Here is a 24,908-nt window from a genome sequence, read left to right as displayed (position 1 = left end):
AACTCTTCAGGGTGTAGGGATAGAGGGAACATTCTTCAGCATCTTAAAAGCCACCTATGAAAAGCCCACAGCAAATATCATTCTCAATGGGGAAACACTGTGAGCCTTTCCCCTAAATCAAGAACAAGACAGGGATGTCCACTCTCACCACTGCTATTCAACATAGTACTAGAAGTCCTAGCCTCAGCAATAAGACAACAAAAAGAAATAAAAAGCATTCAAATTGGCAAAGAAGTCAAACTCTCCCTCTTCACTGATGACATGATACTGTACATAGAAAACCCAAAAGACTCCACTCCAAGATTGCTAGCACTCATACAGCAATTTGGCAGTGTGGCAGGATACAAAATCAATGCCCAGAAGTCAGTGGCACTTCTATACACTAACAATGAGACTGAAGAAAGAGAAATTAAGGAGTCAGTCCCATTTACAATTGCACCCAAAAGCCTAAGATACCTAGGAATAAACGAACCAACCTAAAAACTAGGGAACACTTCTGAAAGAAATTGAGGAAGACATAAAGAGATGGAAAAATACTCCATGGTCATGGATTGGAAGAATTAATATAGTGAAAATGTCAATGTTACCCAGGGCAATTTACACATTTAATGCAATCCCTATCAAAATACCATGGACTTTCTTCAGAGAGTTGGAACAAATTATCTTAAGATTGGTGTGGAAAGGTAATTATTTTAAATTAATGTGGCTATGAACTGCTGCCATCCTTAACCTCAGAAAATATATTCCTTCTAATTTTTGTTGTGACCATTCATTACTCAAGCTAAATTCCAGCTCATGAATGTTGTCCATAAGGAGCCTATACCTTCCTGCTATTATTTCATATTCTTCTTCTAAACAAGGGCAGGCATACGTTGGCTTCATTAGTGCACACAGCCAGATCACCACCATTAAGGGAAATCATCTAGGTATTTTTGGTAAAATCTTTAACAACTTCCATGCTCATCACGGAACAAGGCTGATTTGTTCTGCCTTGCAGAAGGCAACAATTTGATCTCTGGTTTATGAGACAGCACTCAAAATGTTTTTCCATGTTTTCCCACCAAGAGAATCTGACATCAGCATGGTTTTTACCTTTACCAGTGAATGCAGGCTTTTCTCACCAAACATATCCCAGAGGAAGGTCAGGTCTTCCTGGCTGTCCACACGTGGCCCCAGCTGGACTGGCAGAACAGCCAACAGCTCATACAGACCTAGAAAGTGAAAAATAAAACACAAAGCGTAATCATAGAGTGATCTCATTAATTTCACTTAAGGTGTGTGTGAAGGATGGCTGGAACATGTCGTTTTTACTGGATCAGTATTCTGGACCATCAAGCAGAACGCTTCTCCGCGGAAGCCAAGGAACCTTTTTGACTTTTACAGCCCAATCAAATATGCAGCATCAACAGGCTAGCCTAACCTTTCGTTTGTCAACATTCTCCAGGCATCCAAGTGGACACAACCCGAGGCAGAAAACGTGTACAAGCTTTCAGAGGAAGAAGAAAACTAAATTGTCACTACTATTGTCTCAGTGTTAGCCAAAGATCAAAAGGAGTCATGAATAGGAATAACTTCCTTAGAAGAGCAGAAAATTGATAGAGTGGCCCATTAAAAAGGTTTTGTGGGTTCCCAAAGAGTTCCTAATGATATATAGCTTCAAAACCATTTGGGTTATCTACATCAAAAGTCAAGTTCCAAAAAAGCTACAAGGCCTACTAAAAACCATACTTGGTGTTGCTTTCTTGTAGCTGCTCATTTTTCAAAAGCAACACCACAAGCACACAGAACTGAGTTTACCTTTAACTCCAATCTGAGCATATGCCCGTAACCTCTGAAAGAGTTAAGGAAAGGATGCAGGTTCCTCGGGGGCCCTCCTCACTAGAAGCTTCCTTGGGGCTAGACAGTAGTGCCCTGTTCCACCAGTAGCCTGTTGCAGAAACCCTCCACCTCCTTTGGGGGCCGTCAGTCCTGTCCAAGAACTGTTACGACAGTGCCTGCCCGGGGCCTCTTCAGGGAGGTGACCTAGAAGTATCAACTCTCAGCACACGTTTCACTTTCCAGTGGGATTATACAGGTAAAAAAGGAGAAACTTCCTTTATTTCTGTCTGCTGTCTACAAGAGCACCGAAACCTCCTGGGATCTATGACACAGGAGCATGTTGTAATTCCTGCTCTGAAGAAGTGCTGCTGTTCATCACAGGGACAGCTTTACAAGATATGTAACTAAAAGAATCGTAAATTATGGCCTGCTGATTAGTCTATTATCTTCCTAAAGTATTATCATATTCTGATAATCAGTGATCATTCACCAAATGTATTCATTTTCCCTTGGAAAGTTGGATCTGTAACTTGAGACATTAAACTCAAACATTCCTGGGATTGCATGTGGTCATAAAGATCTATTCTACTTTAGGGGGAAGAAAATGTCTCCCTATTACATTCTAAGTATTCTTGATGATTTACACTTATTCCCTTAAAAACCTGGCATCATGCCTAACCTAGCAATTATTGATGATTTCATAAAAATATTTGTAAGGTGTCCCAAATAGTCTGTTTCATATGTAACTCAGTGAGCTTCAGCTATTGTTATTATTAGTTATTCATCATGACTATTATTTTTTAAAGATTAATTTATTTTACAGAGAGGCAGGGGACAGGGGCAGAGAGAGACAGAATCTTAAGCAGACTCCACGCTCAGCATGGAGCTTGACACGAAGCTCCAAATCATGACCCTGATCATGGCTGGAGCTGAGACCAAGAGTCAGACACTCAACCCACTGCACCAACCAGGAGTGTCCATCGCTACTGCTATTGAAAAATCAAAACTCTGAGTCAAACAGACCTAGAGTCAAACCAGGTCTATACTTCATTTACCTCCCATAACTTACCTCAGCCTTCTTTCCATCATATGTTCAAAAGAAACGGTAATCTACACATGTAGTAAACTGGACAGGAAAAAATACACAAACGTATGCACATACACAAGGTATGTAAAATCTGAAAAAAGCCTAAGGGACTACGTTAGTGGCGATGTACCCACATGGTCACCATAACTATGCGAGATGAGGAAGCAGGGTCAAGTGTACACGGGATCTGTATTATGTATTTCAACACATGAATCCACAGTTATCTCAAAGTACAGTTAAAGCAAGACAAGTGGTGGTTAATATGACTGTTATAAGAATGCAAAAGAACAAGGCACATAGTCCCGTGGTTGGCACAAAAGAGGCATTTGATGGATTTTTTAAAGATTTTATTTATTCATGAGACAGAGAGACAGACAGAGGCAGAGACATAGGCAGAAAGAGAAACAGGCTCCATGCAGCGAGCCCAAAGTGCTACTCGATCCCGGGACTCCAGGATCACACCCTGGGCTGAAGGCTGATGCTTAAGCACTGAGCCACCCAGGCGTCCCTGATAAAAAGGTTTTAAAAATTGGGCAGCCTGAGTGGCTCAGCAGTTTAGCACTGCCTTTGGGCCAAGGCTTGATCCGACAGGATCAAGTCCCACTGTGGGCTCCCTGCCTGCTTCTCCCTCTGCCTGTGTCTCTGACTTTCTCTCTGTCTCTTTGTCTCTCTCTCTCTGTGTCTCTTATGAATAAATAAAATCTTTAAAAAAGAGTTAAAAAAAATAAAGTGACTTCTTAAGACTTCCTCAAGTGGCAACTGCCCCTTACTAGAATTCTGTCTATACCTTTACTCAACTTCACTTCAGAAAGTTTGGTTCTCTAATGAAGAACCAAGAGGAGCAGATGAATAAGCATCCGCATAAAACACATAAAGTGAAAGATCCCTATAATTTCTAATCTGTGGATAAAACCTGAAAGGAGTCTGGGGGACTAACCAAATAGCAAATCACTTCGAGATTGATGACATATGCCTTATTATCTAAATTAAAATAGGAAACACAGGGACACCTGGGTGATTGAGAAGCTGAGTGTCTAACTTTGGCTCAGGGCGTGATTCTGGCCCAGGATCCAGCCCCCACATTGGGCTTTTTATGGGGAGCCTGCTTCTCCCTCTGCCTGTGTCTCTGTGTCTCTCACAAATCAATAAGTAAAATCTTTTACAAATAAAATAAAATAGAAAACACATATAAGAAAATCAACTTCTGAAGATGATTTTTTAAAAATTATATGGCCCCGATATTTAAGCTGAACTACATTCCTTTTTAAATCATAAACAAGGAAAACATTTAGAAAGCAACAGATAAGCTCAAGGAGATCACAAAAACCAACCTTCACAGGAGACCTATTTCTCCTCTGGCTCAGTGTCCTTTACAGTTTATCCAGGTGTGCTTTCAATTCATCTGAGTTTGAAAGTGAACGGCAAGGAACAGCAAGGTAATTCATTCCAAGATTGAAAATAAAATGATAGCTACAGGAAATTACTCCATCAATGCTAACTGCTTCTGTCACTTATTCTTTGGTTATGAAGGTAATGTGGAAAGGTCTAATATCCATAAATCATTATGATGCTTTATACTTCATTTTGAAAACAATCCTGTCTTTTTATGTATTTCATCAGGCCTCGTTCCGACACTAGCGTATCTGTCAGTTTTTAGCACTGTCAGCAACAGACCTAGCTGATTTGTCTTTATTTCTCCAAAGCATTCCTCCTGCCTGTGCCTTTCTCAGAACACTAGTAGCTGACAGTTTCTCTCTGCCCAGAGAGTTCTAGCCTCAGACTTCTGCTACTGTAGCCACCCAGGTAGAACAGAGGACATCCCCACGCACAATTTTTTGAGCAGGAGAGTGAATGCAAATCAGCACAGTATCCGCATAAGGTCCTCGGTGACAGGACTTTTGGAAACATTTGCAGCGGCTTCTGGTTTTCACTCCCAGGATCTCACACTTGTGTCTGCGCCAGGAAGAGCTCTGCTCAGGACCGGGCCCAAGGGAGCCGGGTGGCAGGGAGCTCCGAAAGGCACACTTACATCATCAGCCAAGACTGCTGTGCTGTGGAGGATGGGCACAGGGTTCTACTTCTCATAGTAGTAGAGCTTTTCATGAATCTAGAAGAAAAACAAGAGTATACAAGTTCACCTGCTAGCAAACAGTGAGATAGTTGAAGGGTTTTCAGCACTGCGAATAGAAACAGATCCACTAAACCTCAAAAAAAAATTAAACGTTTCTATAAATCTGTAGATAATAAATAAGTGGGCTTATTTCTATGGTCCAGTCTGATTCTTCTTTAAGATTCTCATGTCAATGTTCTATGTTTAAATCAAAGTTTTTCTAATTGCGACATCATTGACATGTACCACTGTAATACTTTTTATATGTACAACATAATGATTTGCTGTATATATATATTGCAAAATGGTTACCACAGTAAATTTAGTTACTATCACTGTACATTGTTACATGAGATGTCAAATGGGGGTAAAAATCATTATCAAATAGAGCCCACATAAAAGCTAAACCTTTTTCCCTTGAATAATTATGATAGTTTTCTAAAATATGTAACTTCTAAAACATATTGCTTCAGTACTTTAAGTATCAGTTGTAGTTCATATCTCTACTAAATACATACATGATGATTAATAAGGCGGCAGCCACTTGGGTTGGTACGTGATAACCATTAGAAGCAAGGGAACTGGCGTGGTGTGTGCCCTCCTGAGCATGCTGTTCCTTTCGCTTCGTCTTTTTTTTCCCCCAGATTGTCAACCTTTCTCCCAAATTCAAACTTCTAAGAAACAGAGGGAATGCTCCTAGATGAAGACATTTCTCAGAACTATTGAGCTTAGATAACTTTCTGTCCTGTAAAACAAGTAAAATTATACTATCAGGGAATAATTGGGTCCTTTCTTTCCCAACATTACCCAAGAAACAACAAAGGTGAGAATGTATTTTTAGTGCACTAGAAGACACATGGAGTTCCTTAAAAAATCTGCTTTAACAAATGCAAAACTGTTGGCTTTTACGTTTTATCTACTTCAGCTCTTACACAGGTGCCTTTAAAATGTTATACTTGAAAACTTACTTGAGCCTCTTCTTACTTACAGTTGAAGAAATTACCCCCCCGCACTATATATATAAAACAGTTGCACCGCAGAATTTCCAGTTTTTAATAGGTATCAAGTAATACACTCAGAGGTATCAGGCCATCTACTCTTTAAATAATAACTGGCGATGGTTCCACACATAGAAACAAATGAGTTGGGACTTAAAACTCAGGCCACCTGGCTCAGTGTCAGAGCTTGTCGTCACTCCACATGCCTGCCTCTCAGATTAACATCTTGTCTGCCTTTTCCACGGACCTCAATCATGGCTGGATGAACAGGATAGAGAGAGGCTCGCAGATATGTGACAAATAATACTGGCTGTTTCTAATGACTACGGGATTAGGAATGGCTTCTCTTCACCCCTCCCTGTCTTTTTTCTTTCCGACAATTCTTAATTTTTCCAGATGAATTTGTATTGATTCTGTACCATAATTACAACTTAAACATTATATGCCCCAAATAAAGACATTCTTCTCCACTTCATTTCCTTCTTCTGAGGGTCTTTTATAAACAAGGAGCCCCTCTTTCCACATCATCATCTTTCCATCTTCACCCAAGTGAGTTGAGTGCGGACCCCTACCCTGCCAACCCTGGGACGTTGTATTGTATCAGGAGTTTTTAAATGCTCTCCCAGAATTTCCAAATGCTGGTAACCCTATGATGATATGTGTTTTACTCCAGGACATAATTTTAAATATGAAGTTGGTATGAAAGTAAAAATTACTTCAAGTAATTAATGTTCAATCTCACAAAATATTTTCTACCATATGTACCAATAGTGTTTTCCGGGTGTGACCAGGTAATATGGGAATTCTATTTACAGAATTTATTTATAAATTTCCAAATACTAGCCATCTCATCGTGGCTTTCCCAAAAGGGGCCTCACTTGGCTAGATATTTGGGTCACTTAATGTGCCGTGGAATCCATTGATGATATCTTACTGAGACTTTCCTCATTAGTTCTCGCAACTGAAGTTGGCTTTTTTTCTCCTGGTCCTGTCTTTATGGGGTCATAATATCAGTGTTACACTGCTTTCGCTTTTTTTTTTACACTGTGGAAAGTTTCAATCTTTTTCTATGCTCTCAAAACTCAATGCCACTAAAGTAATCTTTTCTTTAAGTGTTTGATGGCATTCCCATGGGAAACCAGGAGGATCAGATACATTATGGAGGGCAGCTTCATCCCCCAACTTATTTCTTGTGGGTGGTGTATGGAAATTTCTCCATTTAGGTTTTCTATCTCTTCCTTTGTCAGTTACAGTAAACACCGTTTTCCTACAAAATTACTCATTTTTTTCTGGCCTTAAAAAATTAAATGAATCTGACTCAGTTGGGGGATGGGGCAGATGGCAGAGGATTAGGGGTCCTCAAGCACCTGGCCCCACCAACTTACCTAGACCAGAGACCCCTTCTGGATCTCCTTCAGAGGTGGCTCGTGGCCCCTGCAGCCCCCGCCCATCCCCATGCATCTCCTCGTGTTCGCAGGCTGCTCTGCCAGCACTCACCATTCGGGTCCTTCTCACAGTAGCACTGGTACTTGCACTCCACCACGTTCTCCAGAAAGGCCTTCACCTGCTCCTTGTCCTCGAAGTCCACCAGGCCTGGCACGGACCCTGCTGGCCTGGCAGAGCTCAGCCTGCCTCTCTGCATGCCTGTGGCATGGTCACGTGAGCAAGTGGAAGGCCATGGCCTGGGGCGGAGCCTCCGGCTGGAGCCTGGGCGAGGCTGGGCAGGGCTGGGCAGGGCGTGCCCCCAAGGTCTCTGTGCTGGTCTCCCATTCAGGAAGGGAGTGCACAGTCCATCTACCTTTGAACACCCTTGGCTGTTGCCACACCTCTTGCTTCTCTGGCTCCTTCCCTCTAACTGGTGACAGCCTCTCTGCAGCACTTCTGTGCCAGCTTTATGCCTCCCAGCATTACAGGATCCGTGGTCTCTCATGTGGCCCATGGGCAGTTTCCACTGGCAACTTAGCACTACTGAAAGAAAAAAAATCAATTAATATTTTTATGCACCTGGATTTGAAGTTGCAACAGGATTATTATTTTTGCATAATTGTTTTCATAAGGCTGTGCCAGTGCTGCACAGGCTAAGCTTGTCAGAGCTTTGCTATTAACCTTCGCAGCACTGCTTATCACCATTGTGTTTGGAAAATTTCTACTATACAACTATAATTATCTCAAGTCATATATTCAATTAACTAAGATAGGTAAAAGACTTCAAATTAGTTCATAAAAGCCTAGTCATTGAATATAGCAATACAGAGGTGTCTGGGTGGCTGACTTGATTAAGCATCCAACTCTTGATCTTGGCTCAGGTCATGGTCTTTGGGTCATGAGATTGAGCCCCATGTTGGGCTCTGGACTCAGTGTGGAATCTGCTTGAGATTCTCTCTCCTCCTTCTACCCCTCTCCTCTCTCTCTCCCTCTCTAACAAATGTTGGGAAAATAAAGAAAATACTAATATAAACATAGAGGTTCCTATCTTCTGAATATTTAGGATCTAATTCCCAAACAATCCAAGGTTACAGGAATATAGACATTATGATATTCACCAATAAACTGACAATGTTCATACCAGCCCTCATTTAAACATTTCTTCCCACCTAATACATGCCCTCTATGCTGTCATTGGTTTTTACCTTGGATGCCATTAACATGACTGCAAAAATACAGGACTTCACAGGGCTGATGAAAATGATGACGAAGTGATGCTGGTGGTAAACAAGCCTCTGAAAGAGGTCTGCTAGTCAGCAACTGAGAAAAATGTAACATATCTGACAAAACTCCCCACTTTGAAAGGGAACAATCTGAATACCGAACTTTAAAAATGAACAAAAACCAAATACTACTGGAGAAACTAAAGTCTTCAAATATTTTTGTTAAACTGCCCTTTTAACTGGAAAAGTCAAAGTGCTATTATAAAATGTTGGCAGCAATATTATGCCAACAAAGGAAAATTCAGCAGGATACAATGCATCCATGCTAAGAATTAGCAGTTACAACTGTAACCTACAATATTCTTAATTACATTTCAAATGTGGTCACATTTTATATTTCCTGTTCCTACATAAACTTCTGTTCACTTCCCCCACCATTTTCTTGCTCTTTTCGTACCTGTTTAATGCAGATTAATTGTAACTGGCCTTTTCCTACTATGTATTATTACTAGATAAATGGACCACAGAATAACAACATCAACAGAGAAAGCTAACAGGGTTCCGACCTTCACTGAGAGGGAATCTAGCTATGCCAGAAGTGGAACTGAAAATGCATTTATCTCACAAAAACAACCAAAAAAAAATAATAAGCCACCCAAACAGTGTCAGAATACAAAGTACAATAATAAGAATTAGGTTTTCTTTATCCTGAGAGCTAATTTCCCCCACCTCCAGGGCTTTGTCATTTAAGAAATTCCGTTATAAAGTGTCATGAAGCCACCAAATTTCTCCAATAATTTTTAAATTAAGGACATCGACCTTTTGCCAATAAACTGTTTCCAGAGAAAGCACAAACTAACGCTTTCTAGGATAAAAACTGATAGCCACTAAAAATAGAGATGAAAACAAAATAGACTATACAGGACAACTGGATTCCTACATGCACAAGAATGTAGATTCTTAGATCCCTATCTCACACCATACACAAAAAATTAGCTCAAATTTTAAATCAAGGGGTAAATCCTCATAACCTTGGGTTTGCAAAGAGATTCTTAGATATGCTACCAAGAGCATAAGCAGCACAAGATAAAATAGACACTGATCTTTATAGAAATTAGAACTTTTGTACAAAGGATACTATCAGACAAGTGAAATGATAGCCTACACAAGGGGAAAAAATATTTGCAAGGCGAAAATATGATAAGGGTTTAATATCTAAAATATATAAAAAATGCCAAACTCAACAACAAAAAGGCAATCAGATCGCCAAAGACTACCCGAAAACATGCTCAACATCATTAGTCATTAGGGAAATGCAAATCAAAACCACAATGAACTACCACTTCATGCCCACGAGAATGGCTATAATCAAAAATTACTCAGTGTAACAGGTAGTGATGAGGATATGGAGAAATTGGAACCCTCATATAATGCTGGTAGGAATGTAAAATGGTGCAGACTCCACGGAAAACACTTTGATGGTTCCTTCTCACAAGCCTAAACAGAATTACTATATAAGCAGGCATTTCAGCTGCTAAGTGTCTACCCAAAAGAACCGCAATCGGGACTCAAAACAGATAGTTGTACAGCAATGTCCATTGCAGCACCATTCACAATAGCCAAAAGGTGGACACATGCAAGTGTCCATCAACAGACAAATGGACAAACAACATGCAGTGTATACACATAGTGCAATGTTATTCAACCATGAAAGAGAAGGAGATTCTGATACATGCTACAACATGGACAAACCTTGAAAGCATTGCATGGAGTGGTATAGTTACAAAAGGGCAAGTACTGTATAGTTCCACTTATGTGAACTATGTAAAACAGTTAAAATATAGAGACAAAGCGTAGAATGGTGGTTGCCGGGAGCTGGGGGTGGGCAACAAGGGAAGGTAGCGCTTAACAGCCACAGAGTTTCTGTGTAGAGTGATGAGAAGGTTTTGGAAATAGAGAGTGGTGACGTTTGCACGACATTCTGAATATACCTAATGCCATTACATTGTACGTTAACATGGTAAAAATGGCAAACTTTATACATGTATCTTACCTTAAAGAAAAACTGAAAAATAAAAGCCAACTACATGTACATTATGAAACATTGTACTCCTTACAGCTAAAAGAGAAATCACACCACTGCCATTAAGATTATACAATGAGTCTCAAAATGAAAGACAAAAACTACATAATGAATGAAAATTATTGGCAGAATTCCTGTATGAGAGGACTGTTGCACATACAAAGTTCTGTACAATGCCATGAGACACAACATATTCAGCAACTTGTTTACATGGCATTTCTGTAAAGACTAAGATAATAATCACAATAAGATGATATATTAAACCTTTTTAAATGAAGTTTATTTTTATCTATTTTTAATTCTTTTCCCCTTATTTTTTGTATATTTGTTATTGGGCTTCGATTGGCCAACATATACTACAACACCCGATGCTCATCCCGTCAAGTGCCCCCCTCAGTGCCAGTCACCCTGTCACCCCAACCCCGGCCGACCTCCCCTTCCACCACCCCTTGTTCGTTTCCCAGAGTTAGGTGTCTCTTATGTGCTGTCACCCTCACTGATATTTCCCACTCATTTTCTTTCCTGTCCCCTTGAATCCCTTTCACTAGTTTTTATATTCCCCGAATGAATGAGACCATATGATGTTTGTCCCTCTCCGACTGACTTACTTCACTCAGAATAATATATTAAATCTAACAGACGACAGGGTAACAAATAGAGAATTTGCTTCTGTATCTCCCTCTAGATCTGGTCTAGTCTGATTCACCTGCTTCTTTTGTGTATAAATTTCTGTCACCAATTAACAGTATTTATTGAATACATACAGTACAGTACAGTCACTGCAGGAAAGTCTACTGCTATTACCCACTGTAATAAATAAAGCCATTCATTTGAAAAACTCAACAAAAGGAGAAATGACGGTTGGGCTTTTTGTAATAGCAAGAGTACGCAATGTAGCAGAGTCACTGGCTAACATGTAGTAAGTATGCTAGCAGATATTTACCTTACAAGAAAACTATTAATAGAACAGAAGTGAAAGCCCACCTCTAAGAGCTACTGTGAGAAATGCCACTAAGTGATTTTCCTGTTTAAAAATGAAAAATCCAGGGCAGCCCGGGTGGCTCTGCAGTTTAGCGCCAGCTTTGGTCCAGGGCCTGATCCTGGGGACCGGGGATCGAGTCCGACATCTGGCTCCCTGCTTGGAGTCTGCTTCACCCTCTGCCTGTGTCTCTGCCTCTCTCTCGCTCTGTGTGTCTCTCATGAATAAATAAAATCTTAAAAATTAAATAAAAATTAAATAAAAATGAAAACCCATTATTACATGAAGACGACTTTTTGCTTCATTCATAAATACTTGAGGAGCAGTAACAAGGACAAGAACAAGTGTCCTGGTTTAATTTAAGAATGAAGCTCTATGTACTGATCTCCCCCCAACAAAAGTTGTATCCAAATGCCAAATCACACGCTGCTTTCTGTTCACACAGAACAGCTTGCGGTCAGCCACATACCTAATGAGCTTGATTTGCTATGGAAGAGAACTGTAAAAATAAAAACATGATCCATTCAAAACTCCAGAGTATACCTCATTTTGGAAGCCATTTGAAGAAAAAAGAGCAAGTTGAAGATGCTGATTTTCCATGATGAAATACACTCAATATCAAAAGGGAAAAATAATTCATGTTTTAAATGAAATATGAAAACAAAACATTTGTAGGACATTGGCAAGGCCAATAAAGTCCATTCTAGTTACTTCAAAGGGCTTCTGCAAGTGGCAATATTGCAGTGATATAGTCAAAACCTTTCTTCTTTCGAATCTACTGCTTTAAGAATGGAACTTCATGCTTTTGATGTTGGAAATAAAGGTTAACCAGGTTTCTTAAGATGAGCCTATGGTATAAACAATTTGAATGTTGGCCAAACATTTTTTTTCTTTTTTTTTTAATAAATTTATTTTTTATTGGTGCTCAATTTGCCACCATACAGAATAACACTCAGTGCTCATCCCATCAAGTAAGTGCCCCCATCAGTGCCCGCCACCCAGTTACCCCCACCTGCCACCCACCTCCCCTTCAACTACCCCTAGTTCGTTTCCCAGAGTTAGGAGTCTGTCATGTTCTGTCTCCCTTTCTGATATTTCCCACTCATTTTTTCTTTCCCCTTTAATCCCTTTCATTATTTTTTATATTCCCCAAATGAATGAGACCATAAAATGTTTGTCCTTCTCCGATGGACTTATTTCACACAGCATAATACCCTCCAGGTCCATCCACGTCGAAACAAATGATGGGTATTGGTCATTTCTAATGGCTGAGTAATATTCCATTGTATACATAAACCACATCTTCTTTACCCATTCATCTTTCGATGGACACCGAGGCTCCTTCCACAGTTTAGCTATTGTGGACACCGCTGCTAGAAACATCGAGGTGCAAGTGTCCTGGCATTTCATTGCATTTGTATCTTTGGGATAAATCCCTAGCAGTGCAATTGCTGGGTCCTAGGGAAGGTCTATTTTTAACTCTTTGAGGAACCTCCACACAGTTTTCCAGGGTGGCTGCACCATTGCACATTCCTACCAACAGTGCAAGAGGGTTCCCTTTTCTCCGCATCCTCTCCAACTTTTGTGGTTTCCTGCCTTGTTAATCTTCCCCATTCTCACTGGTGTGAGGTGGTATCTCATTGTGGTTTTGATTTGTATTTCTCTGATGGCCAGTGATGCGGAGCATTTTCTCATGTGCTTCTTGGCCATGTCTGTGTCTTCCTCTGTGAGATTTCTGTTCATGTCTTTTGCCCGTATCTTGATTGGATTGTTTGTTTCTTTGCTGTTGAGTTTAAGAAGTTCTTTACAGATCTTGGATACTAGGCCTTTAACTGAGAAGTCATTTGCAAATATCTTCTCCCATTCTGTAGTTGTCTTTTAGTTTTGTTGACTGTATCTTTTGCTGTGCAAAAGCTTCTTACCTTGATGAAGTCCCCATAGTTCATTTTTGCTTTTGTTTCTCTTGCCTTCATGGATGTATCTTGCAAGAAGTTACTGTGGCCAAGTTCGAAAAGGGAGTTGCCTATGTTTTCCTCTAGGATTTTGATGGATTCTTGTTTCACATTTAGATCTTTCATCATTTTATCTTTGTATATGGTGCAAGAGAGTGGTCTAGTTTCATTCTTCTGCATGTGGATGTCCAATTTTCCAGCACCATTTACTGAAGAGACTGTCTTTTTTCCAGTGGATAGTCTTTCCTCCTTTGTCAAATATTAGTTGACCATAAAGTTGAGGGTCCACTTCTGGATTCTCATTTCTGTTCCATTGATCTATGTGTCTGTTTTTGTGCCAGTACCACACTGTCTTGATGACCACGGCTTTGTAGTACAACCTGAAATCTGGCATTGTGATGCCCATGGCTATGGTTTTCTTTTTTAAGATTCCCCTGGCTATTTGGGGTTTTTTCAGATTCCACACAAATCTTTTTTTTTTTTAATTTTTTTTATTTATTATTTATGATAGTCACACACAGAGAGAGAGAGAGAGAGGCGGAGACACAGGCAGAGGGAGGAGCAGGCTCCATGCCTCGGGAGCCCGATGTGGGATTCGATCCCGGGTCTCCAGGATCGCGCCCTGGGCCAAAGATAGGCGCCAAACCGCTGCACCACCCAGGGATCCCCCACACAAATCTTATAATAATTTGTTCCAACTCTCTGAAGAAGTCCATGGCATTTTGATAGGGATTGTATTAAACGTGTAAATTGGGATCCCTGGGTGGCGCAGCGGTTTAGCACCTGCCTTTGGCCCAGGGCGTGATCCTGGAGACCCGGGATCGGGCTCCCGGTGCATGGAGCCTGCTTCTCCCTCTGCCTGTGTCTTTGCCTCTCTCTCTCTCTCTCTGTGACTATCATAAGTAAATAAAAATTAAAAAATAAATAAAAATAAACGTGTAAATTGCCTTGGGTGATCACTGACATTTTCACAATATTAATTCTTCCAATCCTTGAGCATGGAGTATTTTTCCATCACTTTGTGTCTTCCTCACTTTCTTTCAGAAGTGTTCTGTAGTTTTTAGGGTATACATCCTTTACCTATTTGGTTAGGTTTATTCCTAGGCATCTTATGCTTTTGGGTGCAATTGTAAAAGGGATTGACTCCGTAATTTCTCTTTCTTCAGTCTCATTGTTAGTGTACAGAAATGCCACTGAATTCTGGGCATTGATTTTGTATCCTGCCACACTTGGGCCGAACATTTTTAAAAGAAGTAAACAGAACTTATTTAAAAGAAAAAAAGTTATGTATGTATTGAAGTCTTTAAAAGAGCCAGAGGAAAAAAACATGCTTTGAAAGATTACTTCAAATCAGAGATCCTGACAGCTGACCTCTAACTAGAAATTTCAGGAATAATCATTTCATCATCTTTCACTATACTGAAATATAAATAGATAGATGATAGATAGATAGATAGATAGATAGATAGATAGATAGATAGATAGATACACAGATAGGTAACAAGAGCCTACCTAGCATTCTTTGCTTACTAAAAATGCCATTCAAGAAGACGCAGGTGGCCTGGGTCGAGGTCCTGGGATCAAGTCCCTTGTTGGGCTCCCTGCTTGGAGCCTGCTTCTCCCTCTGCCTGTGTGTCTGCCTCTCTCACGACTAAATAAATAAAATCTAAAAAAAAAAAAAAAAAAAGAACACAGGCAAACAGGGAGATCATTCAAGATAGTCACATAAAAACTTCTGAAATCCTTTCCCTCAACAGACACAATATATCTACAGCTACATATAAAACAATTATCTCTGAGCAGGACAGCTACTCCACAACGAAGAATTAAACAGACAGGGAGGAGAGACAGATGTAGTTGTATTTTTGCCGAAAACCTCACCTCCCCCCATGCAACGACCTATGGAGGAGGGGTTGCACAAATACAGAACCCCTCCCTGAGGGAGGGAATCTGTACTACTCATCAGGCACCATGACCCATGGGAGATGCACCAGACAGACAGCCCCCAAAGCACCTGGCTTTGGAAACCAGTGGAGCTTCCGTCCAGGAGACTCCTAGGGCTGTACTGAGTGCAGGCTCTGCTTTTACAGGGCTCACAATCAGACTCATTTGCCTCAGGACCCAGTACAAAAGCACCAGTTTGAAAGGAGCCTAGACCAGATGTGAAGGGGTTCCATTTGCTAATCTTAAAGCATCTACCAGAAGGGCAAAAGCCCACTCAGATTCCCTCCAAAGACAAAAGATACCGGAGGGTGCCATATTTACGCTTTCTCTACCTTGCTACTGCCAATGCTGGCAGGAGCTATTTTTGCATTCCCATAACCTTCTAGTACCTCCTTCCCCCTCCATACTGCTGCCACGGCCCTGCCAGAAGCAGGAGGCCAGTGCCCTGACCTCTAGTTACACTCCCACTGCCAGAGGCCTCCAAGCCAGCAGGTACATGCAACCCACACAGGGGATGCCTACTGAATATGAGACTCTGGGGCCAGGGTGGATTGTGTTTGTGAGCCCCACAGGTCTAGAATAATTGGGGAAACAGTATGAGAGACAACCAAACACTGAAGCAAGGCTACTATAAACAAAAATGTTCACCCACACACAGCCACACCTTCAGGACTAGAAGAGATAGCTGTTTCACCTAACACAAAGACATACATACATACAAAGTCAGGCAACATGAGGAAACAGATAAACATGTTCCCAATGAAAGACCAGGATTAAACCCCAGAAAAACTCAACAAAGTGGGTATAGACCAAATGTACCTCAAAATGTAAGGCCACGTATGACCAGTGCACAGCTAGCATCATGCTCAACAGGGAAAAGCTTCCTGCTTAACATCAGGAACAAGGCGAGGATGCTAACACAGTATTGGAAGTCTTGGCCACAGCAGCTAGGAAGGAAAAAGAAAGAAATTGGAACCAAATTGTAAAGGAAGAAGTAAAACCATCACTATTTGTAGATGATACAATTTTATACACAGAAAACCCTAACGACTCTGTGGAAAAAAAAAGACTGTTAGAACATTAGTTCTAACCTTATTTCTAAATAAATTCAGTAAAGTTGCAGGTACAAAACTGATATACACAATTCTGTCACACTTGTGTACACCAACAACAAACTATCAGGAAGAGAGACTAAGAAAACAAATCCCATTTAAAATTGCATGAAAAAATACCCAAGAATAAATTTAACCAAGGAGGTGAATGATCTATACTCTGAAAACTATAGGACACTGAGGAGAGACAATGACACTAATAAGTGGAAAGATATTCCATGCTCATGAAGAATATTGCAAAAATGTCCATACTGACCAGAGCAATCTACAGAGTCAAGGCAATCTCTATTGAAATTCTAGTGGCATTTTTCACAGAAATACAACAATCGTAAGATTTGTATAGAACCACAAAAGATCCCAAGCAGCCAAAGCAAATCTTGAGAAAGGACAAGTCTGAGACATTACACTCCTTGAATTCAAGCTGTAGTATCTAACAACTAAAGTAATCAAAATGTATGGTATTGGCATAAAAACACACACACAGATTCGTGGGACAGAAAAGAGAGCCCCGAAATAAACCTAGGCATATAAGGCCAATTACTTTACAAGAAAAGAGGCAAGAATATACAATGGAGAAAGACAATCTCTTCAATAAATGGTGCTGGGAAACCTAGACACCTACATATAAAAGACTGAAACTGGGCCATCATCTCACACCATACAAAGAAATTAACTCAAAATGGATTAAAGACTGGAATGAAAATCCTGAAATCATTAAACTCCTAGAAGAAAACATGGGTCGTAAGCTCTCTGACATCGCTCTTGGAGATTTTTTTTTTTTTCCTTTTTGGATCTTATGATTCCAAAGGCAGTGGCATCAAAAACAAAACAAAACAAAACAAAACAAAACAAAAAAAAATTGAGATAACATAAAACTAAAAAGCTTCTGCACAGCAAAGGAAATCATCAACAACAAAAAAGGCAATCTACCGAATAGAAGGAAGAACTGCCAATTCTATCCAATAAGGGGTTAACAGCCAAAATATATACAGAAATTCATATAGCTCAATATCAACAAGAAACAAACAATTCAATATTTAAAAATGGACAGAGGATCTGAATAGACGTTATCCCAAAGACGACATACAGATCACCAACAGGCACACGGGAAGATGCTCAACATCACAAATCATCAGAGTAATGCAAATCAAAATCACAGTGAGATATCGCTTCACACCTCTGAGAAAGGCCAATATCAGAAAGACAAGAAAAAATAAGTACTGATGAGGCTGTGGGCAAAGGGGGACCCTAGTGCACCGTTGGTGAGGTTGTAAATTGGTGCGGCCACCACAGAAAATAATCTGGAGAACAGTCAAAAACTTAAAAATACAACCCCCACATGATCCTGCAATTCCACTTTTGGGTATTTATCTGAAGATTCAAAAGGATACATGTACCTCTATGTTCACTGCAGCATTATTTACAATAGCCAAGATACGGAAATAACCAAAGTGTCCTTCCTTTGAGGGATGAATGGGAAAAGATTTACACACACACACACACACACACACGAATACTATTCAGCAAAAAAAAAAAAAAAAAAAAAAGGAATACTATTCAGCCATAAAATAAATTAGCCATTTGCAACTGGCATGAATCTGAAGGGTATTATGCTAAGTGAAAAAAGTCAGAAAGAGAAAGACAGATATGGTATGATTTAACTTATACCTGAAACTAAACAACAAATAAAGTCAGAAATACAGAGAATACATGGGTGGTTGCCAAAAGGGAAGGGGGTGAGGCTGTGTGGGTAAAAACGGATAAAGGGGATCAAGAGTCCCATCATCCTCTTACAAAATGAATTCACGCACAGCATGGTGACTATAGTCAATAATAACGTATTGCAAATTTGAAAGTTGTTTTCAGAAAATACGTCTGAAAAGTTCTTAGCACAAGAAAACAAATGGTGTGACTGTGCATGCAGAGAGATGTTAACTAGACTTACTATGGTGTTCATTGTGCAAGATATACAAATGCCAAATTTTATGTTGCACGCCTGAAACTAGTGTGTCATATATCGATTATAATTTAATAAAACGAAAAAAAAAATGGAAGGAAATAAAAACATGTACTGATTCACTGAAAGACATAGTTTGATAGCCACAAACCCTCAATACAGGAGATTCTAGAGCTTTTTTACATTAAACAGGTGAAAAATCAGCCTGGATGACAAGGCTGAGCTGTAAGATTGGGACTAGAACAAACAAAATGGTGGTTATACTAAATGAATAATGACGTTGATGTAAAGCAAAATAAGGATGTCTTCAAGGTTGTGAGGGGTTTTTGTTTTTCTGTTTGTTTTCTAGAGAGAATTAAAATACAGGACACAATAGCACTGAAGTTGGCAGGAAAGTATATGGGGCAAAAGTGCGCTAAGATTTCTGGATCTTTTCCAGATGACAATAGACAGATTAAGATAGGATTTTATAATAAAGGATTCATGTCATAATTTCTAAGGTAGCCACTCAAATAACAGAAAGAGAATGTTTTAACTTCTCAACTGTATGCAGGGAAAACCCTAACCAATCCAAAAGAAACAAAGAAAAATCAGGACAAGAAAACACAAAATACGTCAGATTTTAAATTATAAAGATCATACGTCATAATGAACTGTAGTGAAGATATTCTAGCTGAAAGTAAAGACTTCTGACTTGTTACCTCAGAAAGCTCCAACTGTAATTCACAAAAGCTGTAATAAAGCAGGAATATGGAAGAGTTGACAATAAAAGGATAGGAAAAGATATCCTGCAAATGGCAACAAAAACATATCTACTTTAAAATAAACTCTATTAAAAAGTATAAAGTGTAGTAATTCACCAGCAAAATAACAAATTTATATTTAATAACAAATTTAAATATATACAACAAAAAATGAACAGAGGGAGCCTGGGTGGCTCAGCCGGTTAAGCACCTGCCTTCAACTCCCGACAAGATTCCAGGGTCCTGGAATCAAGGCCCACATCAGGGTCCTTGCTCCAGGGGGGAGCCTGCTTCTCCCTCTCTCTCTCTCTCTGCCTGTCACTCCTCCTGCTTCTTCAGTGTCCGATAAATGAATTAAATTAAAAAAAAAAAACACAAAAAAAAACTGAACAGAACTGCAAGAAGAAAACCATGGTCATAATGGGAAACTTTTTTACCATACTTCTCTTGGTAACAGAGAATAAACGAACAAAAATCAGTGAAAACACAGAATATTTGAATAGGTTTACAAACTTGATCTACAGACACATACAGAAAACTATACTTAATGACTGCAGAATATACCTTCTTTTTAGACACAGACAGGATACATTACAGATATTGAATATGTAGCTGGCCGTAAAGTGTAAACACATTTCAAAGGACTGAAATAATGCAAATTAGGTTTTCTGACCTCAAAGCAATTAAGGTAGAAATCAGGAACAAGATAGATTAAAAAAATCCTTATTTGTAAATTCAAGAAAAGTCTAAGTAAGCAACTACAAAATGATTCTAAGTTAAGAAAACCAGTACCTTGGGAGAAATGGCCTTAAATGCTAACATTAGGAAAAGAAGAAGGTTGAAAATTTATGAACAAACGTTCATAACTAGAAAAAGAATTTTTTTAAAAAAGTCAATGAAATAAAAACTAATATACAATGAGGAAAATTAATAAGGCCAAAGGTTTATATCTAAAAAGACTAATGCCAAAACTCTGGCAATATTGAGGAAAGAGAAGAAAGGGCAATAAGTACCAATATCAGGACCAAGAAGAAAAACAATTAGCATAGAAACTGCACATGTGAAATATTATAAGCAACCTTTTCAGAAATTTGACAATGTAGTTGAAATGGACCAAATCTTAGAAAAATATGAATCATTAAAACTAATCAAGAAGAAATAGAAAGCCTAAACGTTCTTGTCATCTTTAAAATAGTTACCAATATCCTTATCAAAAAGAAAACATCCAGGCCCAAGGAACCCAACAAGTCAGTTCTGCTAAAGGACAAACGAACTTCAGTCTTTCATAAACTTACCCACAGAAGAGTAGAGACTTCCACCTCACAACCTAAGGCTACCCAGGATATTGTGAAGATCTGATGAGAGAGATAAGAAAGCAAAATTATGGGCTGAAGTCTCATAAAAGGAGACATTAAAGTTCTAAATAAACTAGGAGTCAACTAACTCCAGCAGATTATATGTAAAGGAGAACAAATCATGAACAAATTAGGTTATCTCAAATAATAGTCCAATGATAGCCAGTTGAACAGTCAAAAATCAGTAAAAAAAAAAAAAATGTCAAAAACCAATAAACTTTCCTATGTTGAGACTCACAGGAAACAAATCATATGATCATTACAATAAATAAATAAAAAGCACTTGACAAAGTCCAATGGCTAGTCATTTAAAAAGTCATTTTACACAGAATAAACGGAAACTTCTTAAATTGAGTAAACGGCAAATATGAAAAAAATAATCTAGAGCAAATATGACAAAGAAGAAATGTTGAGAGAATTTCTTTTGAGATCCAGATTCACACATAATAAACAAAAATCTAGAGTAGCGAAATCAAAGTGAAAATGAAAAAGGGAATAGCTTTTTGGTCACACATTAAGGAAATGTTTCATGAATACAATTCAGAAATCACTAACCTAAAGGAAAATGGTGCTCGACGAGTAACTTCTGCATAGAGAGTAGGGGAGGACAGAACAAAGCATGAGATGACAAAATATTTTTCCATATGTTTTCCCACCAAGAGAATCTGACATCAGCATGGTTTTACCTTTACCGGTGAATGCAGGCTTTTCTCACCAAACATATCCCAGAGGAAGGTCAGGTCTTCCTGGCTGTCCACACGTGGCCCCAGCCAGCCTGCACAACAGCCAACAGCTCATACAGACCTAGAAAGTGAAAATAAAACACAAAGCGTAACCATAGAGTGATCTCATTAATTTCACTTAAGGTGTGTGTGAAGGATGGCTGGAACATGTCGTTTTTACTGGATCAGTAATCTGGGCCATCAAGCAGAATGCTTCTCCGCGGAAGCCAAGGAACCTTTTGATTTTTAAAGCCCAAATATGTAGCATCAACAGGCTAGCCTAACCTTTCCTTTGTCAACATTCTCCAGGCATCCAAGCGGACACAACCCGAGGCAGAAAACGTGTACAAGCTTTCAGAGGAAGAAGAAAACTAAATCGTCACTACATTTGCCTCAGTGTTAGCCAAAGATCAAAAGGAGTCATGAATAGGAAAAACTCCTTAGAAGAGCAGAAAAATTGATAGAGTGGCCCATTAAAAAGGTTTTTGTGGTTTCCAAAGAGTTCCTAATGATATATAGCTTCAAAACCATCTGCGTTATCTACATCCAAATTCAAGTTCCAAAAAGCTAAGGCCTATTAAGCCATACGTGGTGTTGCTTTCTTGTAGCTGCTCATTTTTCAAAAAGCAACAACCACAAGCTACACAGAACTGAGTTTTACCTTTAACTCCAATCTGGGCGTATGCCGTACCCTCTGAAAGAGTTAAGGAAAAGGATGCAGGTTCCTCGGGGCCCTCCTCACTAGAAGCTTCCTGGGGCTAGACAGTAGCACCCTGTTCCACCAGTAGCCTGTTGCAGAAACCCTCCCACCTCCTTTGGGGCCCATCAGACTCCTGTCCAAGAACTGTTACGACAGTGCCTGCCCGGGGCCTCTTCAGGGAGGTGACCTAGAAGAAGTATCAAACTCTCAGCACACGTTTCACTTTCCAGTGGGATTATACGAGGTAAAAGGAGAAACTTCCTTTTATTTCTGTCTGCTGTCTACAAGAGCAACCGAAACCCTCCTGGGATCTACGACACAGGAGCGTGCTGTTATTCCTGCTCTGAAGTGCTTGCTGTTCATCACAGGGACAGCTTTACAAGATATGTAACTATGCAAAGAATCATAAATTATGGCCTGCTGATTAGTCTATCTATTATCTTCCTAAAGTATTATCATATTCTAATAATCAGTGATCATTCACCAAATGTATTCGCTTTGCCTTGGAAAGCTGGATCTGTAACATGAGACGTTAAACTCAAACATTCCTGGGACTGCATGTGGCCAAAAAGATCTATTCTACTTTAGGGGGAAGAAAATGTCTCCCTATTACATTCTTAAGTATTCTTGATGGATTTACACTTATTCCCTTAAAAAAACCTGGCATCATGCCTAAGCTAGCTCTTATTTATGATTTCATAAAACTATTTGTAAGGTGTCCCAACATAATTCGATGTATAATAATGCAGGTCTCACTTTACACGTACACAGATACACACAACTTTAAAAACATGACAATTGCCAAGATCAGCGATTAAGGTCAGAGGTTCAAATTGAAAATTAGGTAAAAAGGAGGTAGAATTTCGCTATTTTATTATTGATTTAGGAGCAACAAAAGGAATTCCTTGTTCCTTGGAAATATGGTTAGTTTAATTAATAATACTAGTTCAACTATAACATAATTTATGAGGTATAGTTTGGGCTAACTGGGGATAGATAGATTAGAACAGCCCCGGCATATGGTAAATAGTCTATTTCATATGTAACTTAGTGAGCTTCAGCTATTGTTGTTATTCCTGTTATTCATCAGGACTATTATTTTTTTTAGGATTAATTTATTTTACAGAGAGGCAGGGGACAGGGGCAGAGGGAGACAGAATCTTAAGCAGACTCCACGCTCAGCATGGAGCTTGACACGAAGCTCCAAATCATGACCCTGATCATGGCTGGAGCTGAGACCAAAGTCAGACACAAACCCACTGCACACCCAGGAGTGTCCATCGCTACTGCTATTGAAAAATCAAAACTCTGAGTCAAACAGACCTAGATTCAAACCAGGTCTATACTTCATTTACCCCCATAACTTACCTCAGCCTTCTTTCCATATGTTCAAAAGAAACGGAATCTACACCTATAGTAAACTGGACAGGAAAAAATATACATACGTATGCAGATACACAAGTGTGTGCATATAACACAGGTAAAATCTGAAAAAGCCTAAGGGACTGCATCAGTGACGATGTACCCACGTGGTTACCATAACTATGCGAGATGTCACCACTGGAGGAAGCAGGGTCAAGGGTACACGGGATCTGTATTATGTCTTCCAACACATGAATCCACAGTTATCTCAAAGTACAGTTAAAGCAAGAGGAGAAGTGGTGGTTAACATTGTTATAAGAATGCAAGGGAACAAGGCACGTAGTCCTGTGGTTGGCACAAAAGAGGCATTTGATGAATTTTAAAAGATTTTATTTATTCATGAGACGGACAGAGAGAGAGAGAGAGAGGCAGAGACATAGGCAGAAAGAGAAGCAGGCTCCATGCAGGCAGCCCAAAGTGGGACTCGATCCCGGGACTCCAGGATCACACCCTGGGCTGAAGGCTGACGCTTCAGCACTGAGCCACCCAGGCGTCCCTGATAAAAACATTTTAAAAATTGGGCAGCCCGGGTGGCTCAGCAGTTTAGCACTGCCTTTGGGCCAGGGCTTGATGGACTCCCTGCATGGAGCCTGCTTCTCCCTCTGCCTGTGTCTCTAACTCTCTCTCTCTGTCTCTGTGTGGCTCTCTTAGGAATGAATAAAATCTTAAAAAAAAAGAGTTTTAAAAATAATAAAGTGATTTCTTAAGACTTCCTCAAGTGGCAACTGCCCCTTACTAGAATTCTGTCTATACCTTTACTCCACTTCAAAAAGTTTGGATCTCGAATGAACCACCAAGAGGAGCAGAGGAATAAGCGTCCGCATAAAACACATAAAGTGAAAGATCCCTATAATTTCTAATCTTGGATGAAACCTGAAAGGCGTCTGGGGGAGTAACCAAATAGCAAATCACTTTGAGATTGATGACATATGCCTTATTATCTAAGTTAAAATAGGAAACACAGGGACATCTGGGTGATTAAGAAGCTGAGCGTCTAACTTTGGCTCAGGGCTGATTCTGGCCCAGGACCCAGCCCCACATTGGGCTTCCTATGGGGAGCCTGCTTCTCCCTCTGCCTGTGTCTCTGCCTCTCTCTGTCTCTCTCACAAATCAATAAGTAAAACCTTTTACAAATAAAAGAAACCACATCTAAAAAATCAACTTCTGAAGATAATCGATTTCTTTTTAATTATACGGCCCCGATATTTAAACTATGGCTTTTCAAAACCATCAACAAGGAAAAAATTTTAAAAAGCAACAGATAAGTACTAGGAGATC

General features: G+C 39.6%; 1 protein-coding gene across 10 annotated transcripts; it reads right to left on the bottom strand.

The window, feature by feature from the left end:
• Window positions 1–696: 696 nt before the first annotated feature.
• LOC119878163 lies at window positions 697–21,598 on the bottom strand. Of its 10 annotated transcripts, none has more exons than XR_005386674.1 (9): window positions 21,473–21,598; window positions 21,342–21,372; window positions 20,727–20,786; window positions 16,439–16,566; window positions 15,188–15,341; window positions 7,511–7,981; window positions 5,534–5,760; window positions 4,237–5,012; window positions 746–1,211 (listed from the first exon to the last, which is right to left on the bottom strand). XR_005386674.1 is itself a non-coding variant. In XM_038588885.1 (7 exons), the coding sequence occupies exons 5-7, from the start codon at window positions 15,192–15,194 to the stop codon at window positions 1,021–1,023; spliced, it is 666 nt and encodes a 221-aa protein (XP_038444813.1). In that variant the 5' UTR covers window positions 15,195–15,341; window positions 16,439–16,566; window positions 20,727–20,786; window positions 21,342–21,372; window positions 21,473–21,598; the 3' UTR covers window positions 717–1,020. The 10 variants fall into 10 exon arrangements, 6 of the variants coding, with proteins under 6 accessions (XP_038444814.1, XP_038444815.1, XP_038444816.1 ...); XR_005386675.1 differs by having other exon boundaries at window positions 752–1,211; window positions 4,935–5,012; XR_005386676.1 differs by lacking the exon at window positions 5,534–5,760 and having other exon boundaries at window positions 742–1,211.
• Window positions 21,599–24,908: the final 3,310 nt, after the last annotated feature.

The sequence above is a fragment of the Canis lupus genome, unplaced genomic scaffold (genome assembly GCF_011100685.1).
Source record: "Canis lupus familiaris isolate Mischka breed German Shepherd unplaced genomic scaffold, alternate assembly UU_Cfam_GSD_1.0 chrUn_S1054H1223, whole genome shotgun sequence".
Lineage (NCBI taxonomy): Eukaryota > Metazoa > Chordata > Mammalia > Carnivora > Canidae > Canis > Canis lupus.
This window is presented reverse-complemented; position numbering and strand designations above follow the sequence as displayed.

Bases quoted from the DNA above. Each gene is read 5' to 3' on its own strand.
- LOC119878163 (XM_038588883.1), bottom strand. The intron at 1,212-7,510 runs GTGAGTGCTGGC...TTCACTTTCTAG, and splicing joins CTGTGAGAAGGACCCGAATG to GTCTGTATGAGCTGTTGGCT.